Below are 9,735 nucleotides of genomic sequence, written 5' to 3'. Positions count from 1 at the left end.
CATAATGTCATAATTTAATGCTTGACTGGCTAATGCTAAATGTACTTTCACATATTTAAAAAAACTTTATTGGTTTATTAAGCTTTATTGGTCTGGTGAGTAAACATTTTTTTTTAAAATTTAAATTACCATATTTATATATATTTATACATATATTTCTCTGGTAATTAGTTACTATATATGACGTTACTATTTGTGAGAAGTAACTAGTAACTATAACTAATTACTTGTTTAAAGTAAAACTGCTTATATAATGTATTACACAACAACGCTCACTCTCATTCTCTCATGAAATGGAAAAAAAGAAATGTTTCACTTGTTTATTATTTCTGCCAGGATAAAATTACTTTGTGTTTACAGACAATAGGCTATGAGCTTTACAAAAATATGAATTCATAATCACATAACATTAAAACCATCATCTCATTCTAGAAATGTACAATGTGTTCAAGACACTGTATATAAAGAGCTGTACAACAGGAGTAAAGTACCTTTTCAAAACTTTTCAATGGAAACATATAAAATTTTGTACAAATAATATAAGAAATCTTAGCTGTACAATAAATAAAACAATAGTTCTCTATTCAAATTCCTTGAAGTTGCCCTGGAAACAGTCACTGCAGTCTTTAACATCCTCTCATTGTTCAGAACACCACAAGTAAACCACCCAAAACTCTACATGCACACTCGCACACACTCAAACACAAACACACAAACTAAAACGAGAGGTATTAGATAGTAAAAGTTCCTGAACATCAACCTGCTAAGTCAAAATATCTTTCATTCTAAATAACATGACAAATACCTCATCAAGATCCTTATTTTGAGGCTCTTTATCCATCTTGGAAGGGCTCAGTAGGTCAAATTAGCTTCCGGTAAATGATTATTACATGGAAAAATGAGCAATGGATCTAACATTTCACTTATCTGACGGCACACAAGGAATTTGATAAGTGGCCAATTCTGCTAGCTCAAAAAAACTGCATATTTTCCATTTACAAAGTTTGGATGAAATGGCTTTGCTCAGTGTTAGAACAGGCGAAAGTTTAAAAGCCTGACAGTTGCCAAAGATGGGACTACTATACGAAAAAGCAACGCAAATTTGTAAGACACACCGTTGATCATAAGCAGTCGTGCAGAAAAAAAATGGAATTGATTTGGACGTCTGAATCAACTACTCGTTGTTTTCTTTGAAAGCAGCAGGCATGCTAATGTTAACGTCAGCTGTGGACAAACCATCATATTTGTAGACGTAGGGACAGCGAGAGCGAAGACCCGGACTGCAGTGTTCACGCAGACAGTGGTGATGCCATGCGCTGAACATTAAGCCAATCAGAGAACAGAAGGAAGAAAAGCACAGAGAAGAAAATAAAGCAACGTGATTGATGAAGATTTGGAAGAGGTTGGTGGTGAGAAGAAAGGTTGAGACGTCAAGATGGAGACAGGAACAGCAGATGACAGAGACGGGATCCCAGTGTGGAGAGAAACACACAAAAAAAAAGACAACATACACAAATATTTAAAAAAAATAAAAATAATAAAAGTTGAGGACTTTCATCTGCTTGTACTTATAAATAATAATATCATTAATTTCATTATTAATCTTTTTTCAATTATTATAAATTCAGATCACGCCCTTTTTACCACAGTCTAACCACTATTTTTAAATATAAGAAGTAAATTCCTGACCACAGGCCAGATATTTGGGCATATGAACAAGTTCAAAGTCTAACAGGTTTAATAAAGAAGCACCTTCCCTCTGAACCACTCGCTTCTGAATTTCAATATGCTAAATAATACATGATAAATCACAAAACTCTTCACACCAATCGTTCAAATAACAGGCAAAAACTTTGGTAGCAGAAAAGCACTCACAAACATACACTTTTTTCGTTACGTTCACTTATTGTTTTTTCCAAACTATGTGATATCAGGTTGGACCTAATATATAATGGTTGATTCCATGCACAGTATTCATCTGACACTCGCTATACTAAAAATGCAATGGTGAAAAATTGAGAAGGCTCAGAATAGAGAAAAAAAAAAAAGGTCAGCTCCAAACAGTTAGTTTTCATGCTCTAAATGACACTCCCTAAAAAAAAGGGGGGATGCGCAGCATGCTAGCGTTCCAGTCTAGGACACATACTCCTCAGACTTCCAGAAGTGCCCGGGGTGTGAGAGCCTGCGGTTGAGCTTCGGCAGCTTCTCTAGTAAGTCAGAGAGCTGAGTGAATGTGGGTCTGTCCTCAACCTTATAGGACCAGCAGGCTGACAGGATCTCCTGTAGTATGAGTACAGTGACCATGTTACATTATACATATTTTCTAATCTCTCTATTTATCTAGTATCCAGTTAAATCAAAAGTTTACATACACCTTGCACAGTATGCAAAATGTTAATTATTTTACCAAAATATAAAATGCATGTTATTTTTATTCAGTACTGACTTGAATAAGACATTTAACATAAAAGACATTTACATATAGTCTACAAGAGAAGATAATAGTTGAACTGATAAAAATGACCCTGTTCAAAAGTTTACATACACTTGATTCTTAATACCGTGTTGTTACCTGAATGATCCACAGCTGGGGTTTTTTCTCTTTTTTGTTTAGTTTGTCCCTTATTTGACCTGAAAAGTTAAACTGCTCACTGTTCTTTAGAAAAATCGTTCAGATTCCAAATATTCTTAGTTTTTTTCAGCATTTTTTGTGTATTTGGACACTTTCCAACAATGACTGTGATTTTGAGATCAATTTTTTTCACACTGAGGACAACTGAGGGACTCATGTGCAACTATTACACAACTATTATTGCTCCAGAGGGAAACAAAATGCATTAAGAGTCAGGGGGTGAAAACTTTTGAAATGTGGAAAACATGCAAGTACTTTCTGTAGCGTCTCAAGAGCAGTACTAAATGAAAAATATGATATTCAGGCAAAATAAGAACACATTTTCATTCGGTTCAAAAGTTTTCACCCTCTGGCTCTTTACGCATCGTGTTTCCTTCTGAGGCATCAGTGAGCAACCTTCTGTAAGAGTTGCATATGAGTCCCTCAGTTGTCCTCAGTGTGAGAAGATGGATCTCAAAATCATATATTGTTGGAAAGGGTTCAAAGACACAAAAATGTTGAAAACCACAGAACCACGGGATTTTCCTGAAGAACAGTGGGCAGTTTATCTGTTCAGTGCAAACAAGGAACTCATAAACACCTATCACTAAATAAAGAAAAACACAGCTCTGGATCACTCAGGTAACAACACAATATTAAGAATCAAGTGTATGTGAAATTTTGAGAGTCATTTTTATTACATTTAACTATTATTTTCTCTTGTGGACTATGTGTAGATGTCTTTTATGTGAAAATTCTTATTCAGGTCAGTACTAAATAAAAAATGCATGCATTTTGTATGATCCCTCTTATTTTAGTAAAATAATTAACATTTTGCAGATTCTGCAAGGTGTATGTAAACTTTTGACTTCAACTGTACATAGATATGTATATTATTTAAATATACCAGGGCTGGACTCACCGTAACCTCCTTGCCCAAGCTTGTACCCTTCTGGGCCAGTAACGTTCTGATGCCTTTTCCACTTCCCAGCTGATAGATCAAAACTTCAGTCGGTTGGTTAATAATGGGCCATTCTTTGGCCTGGAGTTCATACCAGATAGTGCTGAGACAGACACACACAAAGTCAACTGATCAACTTCAGTCTTGGTTTGCAAAATACTGTATATTAATTTTGATAAAGGCTTTAATATGAAGGACCACTCAGAAAACGTCTTTGCTTTGTCTTGGGGAGATTTTTTTTAAGCAGAAATGAAATGTTAACACCAAAACCACATGTTTGCATTAGAAGCAGACGTGGGAAAAGAGATGTGGTTTTTACCCAAAAGCGTAAACATCAGCAGCTTTTGAAAAGGGCAAACAGTCTTCTTGGATTCCTGGTCCTATCTCTTGCACGATCTCTGGAGCAAGGTAATAGATCCACCCTCGTGGCAGCTTCAGTTCATTTTCCCGCCTACAAGCAAACACATTCACCCAAAAATAAAAAATCTGTAATTAATTACTCACCCTCAAGTCGTTACAAGCACATACGACGTTTGTTCATTTTCGGAACACAAATTTTAATATTTTTGATGAAATTCGAGAGCTTTCTGACTCTGCATAAACAGCAACTACCAAGTTCAAGACCCAGAAAGGTATTAAAATAGTCCATGTGACATCAGTGGTTCAACCATAATTTTATGAAGCTATTTTGTGCACACGAACACACTTTATTCAACAATGTCTTCTCTTAAGCTTTTGGATTTCATCATAAATATCTTTGTGTTCTTAAGATGAAAGAAGGTCTTATGGGTTTGGAACAGCTTGAGTATTTTACATGACTATTTTAATTTATTATAACATTGGAGTAATGACAGGCACCGTACCTGTCCTCTTGAACCACTCCAGACATCCCAAAAAGACCAAAATCTGTGATGACCACCTTGTTTGAGTCGTAAAAAACATTCTTGGACTTTAAATCTTTGTGCACAATTCCCTTTGCATGGAGGTAGCCCATTCCCTGTAAAAGGTAAAAACAGAGACAGCTTTTTTTATGTGATTTGAGTTAAAGAAGCAAAATGAATGATAAAATAGTTAGACTTATTTGCTGAGTTATTACATTGTGATAAAAGACTACAAGACATTTTTTGTATAATAACATGCACTGATGAATCATTCAAAATAAAGCCAAGAACATATAAAATGTGATTCTTCATACCTTTACGATTTCCTGAGCGATTTGTCTTATCTTGTTGATGTCAAGTTTAGAGTCTCTGACAACCGAGTAGAGTGTCCTTCCTTTACAAAAGCTGCGGTAGGACAATATAAATAGATTACAATCAAAGCACAAATCCTTTTATATAATATCAAATATTACACATTACCACAAATGACATATTACACTACCATTCGAAGTTTGGAGTCAGTTAGATGATAGAATGTTTCTAATAAAATCTCTTCATGTTCAACAATGCTGCATTTACACTACCAGTCAATTTTCAAGTCAAGATTGAATGTTTTTTAAAAAGAAGTCTCTTCTGATCACCAAGCCTGCATTTATTTGATCCAAAGCACAGCAAAAACAGTAAAAATCTATTTAAAATCACAGTTTTCTATTTGAATATATTTTAAAATGTGATTTATTCCTGTGGTTTTAAAGCTGATTTTTAGCATCATTTCTCCAGTTACACAATCCTTCAGAAATCATTCTAATATTCAGATTTGCTGCTTAAAAATTTATTATTATTATGTTGAAAACAGCTAATTCTACAAAGTAGAATTTTTTTCAGGTTTCTTTGATGAATAGAACGTTCAGAAGAACAGCATTATATAAAATAGAAACCATACAACAATACAAAGTATCATTTATCATCACTTTTGATCAATTTAAAGCAACCTAGCTAAATAAAAGTATTCATTTCTATAGTTTCCCCCCAAAAATTATACTGACTCCAAGCTTTTGAATGGTATAGTGTATAATGTTATAAAAGATAAATACTGATCTTTGGATCTTTCTATTCATCAAAGAATTCTGAAAAAAATTACTCAGCTGTTTTAAATAATGATAATAATAATAATAATAATAATAATAATAATAATAATAAATGTTTCTTGAACAGCAAATCAGCATATTAGAATGATTTCTGAAGGATCATGTGACACTGTGAAGTAATGATGCAGAAAATTTAGATTTGATCACAGGAACAAATTTCATTTAAAAAATATTCAAATAGAAAACAATTTTTTTAAATGGTAAAAATGTTGTTGCTGTATTTTGGATCAAATAAATGCAGGCCTGGTGAGCAGAAGAGATGTCTGAAAAGAAAAAAAAAAACATTAAAAATCATGGTCAAACATTTGACGGGTAGTATATTTGATTTTGATACAGCAAAAACAGTAATATTGTAAAATATTAACATTTAAAATAACTTTTCTGAATGCATTTAATTTCTGTGATGGGAAAGCTGAATTTTCAGCAGCCATTCCTTCATTCTTCAGTGTAACATGATTCTTTCAAAAATCATTCTAATATGCTGCTTTGGTAGCCGTGCTACCAAATTCTTTTGTGGAAACTGTAATACATTTTATTCAGGATGATAAACAGAAAGAACACCGTTCATAGAAAGAGAAATCTTTTGTATCTGTCACTTTAGATCAATTTAATGCATCCTTGCTGAATAAAAATATTAATTTCTTTAAAAAAAAAAAAACATGAATGACAACATTGAGAGAGGTGAACCTGGTGATGATGGCCAGATGGGGCGGGTTCATGCAGGCCCCCATAAACAGCACGACGTTCTCGTGTCGCGTTTGCCGGTAGTTCATCACCTCCTTCTTGAACAGCTTCAGGTGCTCCTGGTTATTACCGTCAATCTCTAACAAGCGAACGGCCACCTCTCCGTGCCAGCGGCCCCTGCACACCTTCCCCCATCGGCCTTTACCAATCAGCTCTCCGAGCTCCAGCTGCTCGAAAGGCACATCCCACTCCTGCAGGTAAACACTGGTCTGGCTGGCCTTACGGCTTATGTGGTCCTTCCAGTAGCCTCTGCAGTTGGGCAGGTCATCCACTTCATCACCTTCACTTTCATCGTCAGAACCTTCCTGATCCTGACCATCATCCCCTTGCTGCTCCTCATCCTAAATGAGAAGAATATAACAACCAATTTAGTAAATTAATTAATACAGTTTTTTTTTTCATATTCACATAATCCTAAATCGGTTTTGATTTTACTGCATTCAAAATGCACATGTAAAAAAAGCTTCAGTATTGTCTTAGAGGTCAGGGTAACTACACACACACGCCACTGACCACAAAAAAACATGTGACCACCACGATGAACTGGAAATTTTGTCCACAAACGCTTTCAATTCCTGTTAGCTCTGTGGGTAAAACATGTTTCTTGCAGCACTCACCACAGCTTCCCTTTGGCCTGTTGACAACTGGTTGACGTTACCATCCACCTGATTTGTTTCTCTGCAAGGAAGAGATGACACACTCTTAGAAAAATCTTACAAAACTGTCACTGTCATGGTGGATGCCCAAGTCAACTATAATTTTATACATAATACTGTTTTTGTGTCACAGAATGTAGTTTTAAGAGGTTAGAATGTATGAGTTTACACTGCAAATATGCGGTTTGTTAATAAAGATAATGTCTATTTGACAATTTGCTTTGATGTTTTTAGAGACGTGAGCTCCAGAACATCAGCGACTGTTCAGCGCTCATGAATATCTGGCAGCCTTTAGTCTCAATAATCTATTATTTGTTCCAGAGCAAATAGTTTTGGCTGAGGTCAAAATCTCATTAAGTGTTTGTGAAGGTGATTACATTTATTATAGCCGACAAATGCACTGAGCAGCACTGTCACTGCAAATCACCCTTAACAGATGAAAGGATAGTACGACAAAGATATTGCTTTCCTCAACGGACAATCAAACTAATGTTTTATTGTGAATATGAGATTGAGCTGAAAGAATGAATGCTGTATCAGATGTAAGTAATCACTCATTCAGCCCATCTCTCTCTCATAACACTCTACACAATACAGTAGGGATGTAACGGTATTGTAAATACCGTCGTACCGCGATAGCAATTTTTTTCGATACTACCGTGATCGCATGACTCGATAAAATGATAGGTCTTCTGAGAAAAGTTTGCTCAGGCGAATGGAGCGAACGGGAGGTAGGCGGGAACTACAATTCCCATCAGCCCAGGCGTGGCCATCATCCTTTGCGGTCTGTTGCCCGCCCCCCTTGAACGTCAAGTTCATTTTATTTTCGATATAGCGCCAGATCACAATAGAAGTCATTTAAGGTTATCTTTCCTATAGAACAGGTCTATACATTGTTCTTTTATTAAACAAACTAAATAGCCTTATGTTATCTTATTTACACGAAGGCATGTCATTTTTTTCTCTACAAGGTCGCGCATTTACAATGTCTCTTCCGCGAAAACACGCAGGACTCCATTCATAAAAACGGAATCTACTATAGCGCGGAATGCCACGGAATTCGTTGATTTTTGGATTAATAAATCAAAAGTTGGTCTGTCACTTAATTCAAATCGCGATATGGACTAGTGTCTGTGAAAACTGAAATGCAAAAAGACCGTTTTAATATGAATCCTGCATGTTCCGTTTGCTTTTGTATGTATGAATGGTGGAGACGTGTTTTTTTTTTTTACTACAAAACATACTGAAGCACGCGTGACGCTCCCGCTAATTTTTGGCATTTGCATCTCACATGAACAGATAAACTCAATCTCCAAAGCTGCTGTGAGTGTCACTTTTACCGTTTCATTTGAGAAAACTAGCATCATATCATATTGTACACACACGGCAACCTATCAAAATAAAAGTACGGTTTAACATGAAACAGAACAATATTAGTCTTGTATTACTTTTGTACAGTATAATGTAGGTGTTTATATATTCCTATTTAAATAATTTACATAAAACAATATATATAATAAAAAATAAATATTACAACAAGATTAACCACTTAATTTGAGAAAAAAATACCACAATTATTATTTAAACGTTTAAACTGAATATAATTTTTCTTCCATGCATTGATTTTAAAACCTCTGTTTGTTTGCCAAAAATTAAAAGGGTTTATTTTTCATTTGATTAAAAATAAATAAATGTTTATGCTTTCATTTGATTATCAGAAAAATTAAAACACATAAGAATTTCAAAAAAAAAAAAAAAAAAAGATTGTAGAGCCCTATTGCTCAAAATGTTAAAATAGAGAGTTTTGGACTTATTTTTCCACTGAAATGAATGTTTTCGTTAATACACAAAGTAGGTTAAAGTACTGCGAAAAAAGTAATGTGGTTACATGGTTTAATAATTTTTTGTTATTAAAATTGAAAAATTGAAGTTCCTGTTTCAAAGTTTACAGATAGATGGCTAATTTGTATGCCATTGATATGTTCAGTGTGCATGTAAACTGTTTAATAAACACTTCTGGCACTTTTTTCGAGTCTCTTCATTAGTTTTGTTTTTCCTGTAAATGATTCAATAAATACCGTACCGTGAAGTTTTGATACCGTTACATCCCTATAATACAGTGAGCTTTTAATACAGTAACTCAGTAAGCTTTCAATGAAGCAACTCAACGTTTCTTCATCACTAGCTCTAAAGTGATGTTTTCGAATTTGTAACAGAGGTTTGGGCTCAGCTGTTAAACTGTCTACTTTCAACTGAATTCATGGCGGAAGAAAGTAGTCTGACAAAAGAGGGTTCTTAAAGACACTCTGTTGTTGTTTCTTACGTATTTACTAGGGGTGGGCATAGATTAATTTTTTTAATCTAGATTAATCTAGATTAAATCTTGGAATTAATCTAGATTAATCTAGATTAAAATGGCTAATTTGAATTCTGCTGAAGGCATTCAGAATATGTGTGCTACCTAAATAATGACTAAAAGTAAGTCTTCGAGAACGGGCCAGGTGGCGCATTAGATCAGGCGCTCATCTCGTTTCCAAAATGCATCACAAACTGCTTGACAATTGCATTTACAACATAATTACCTATACAAACTTGTGTAACCAAGTACTTCTGCGCAAAAGGCTGCACGACGTGCGCGTAGCCGTTAAATACACCGACGCGCACGGGCATGGATAGCCTATCTGCGTGCATAGTCTTCCATTAAACTGCGTTGCTTTTAGAAGCGTCAATTCAG

At 34.9% G+C, this 9,735-nt stretch overlaps 1 protein-coding gene across 4 annotated transcripts in view; it reads right to left on the bottom strand.

The window, feature by feature from the left end:
* Positions 1-319: 319 nt before the first annotated feature.
* ksr1b (kinase suppressor of ras 1b) overlaps positions 320-9,735 on the bottom strand; it is a 52,544-nt gene continuing 43,128 nt past the window's right edge. For all 4 annotated transcript variants that reach the window (XM_073818183.1, XM_073818184.1, XM_073818186.1 and 1 more), the window contains 8 exons: positions 6,963-7,023; positions 6,289-6,686; positions 4,768-4,858; positions 4,436-4,569; positions 3,892-4,023; positions 3,534-3,675; positions 2,147-2,280; positions 320-1,316 (listed from right to left, as the gene is read on the bottom strand). In XM_073818183.1, coding sequence (XP_073674284.1) covers positions 1,175-1,316; positions 2,147-2,280; positions 3,534-3,675; positions 3,892-4,023; positions 4,436-4,569; positions 4,768-4,858; positions 6,289-6,686; positions 6,963-7,023 — 1,234 coding nt within the window. In that variant the 3' untranslated portion in view covers positions 320-1,174. The remainder of the gene's footprint in view (positions 1,317-2,146; positions 2,281-3,533; positions 3,676-3,891; positions 4,024-4,435; positions 4,570-4,767; positions 4,859-6,288; positions 6,687-6,962; positions 7,024-9,735) is intronic.

Source organism: Garra rufa, chromosome 14, assembly GCF_049309525.1.
Source record: "Garra rufa chromosome 14, GarRuf1.0, whole genome shotgun sequence".
Classification (NCBI taxonomy): Eukaryota; Metazoa; Chordata; class Actinopteri; order Cypriniformes; family Cyprinidae; genus Garra; species Garra rufa.
This window is presented reverse-complemented; position numbering and strand designations above follow the sequence as displayed.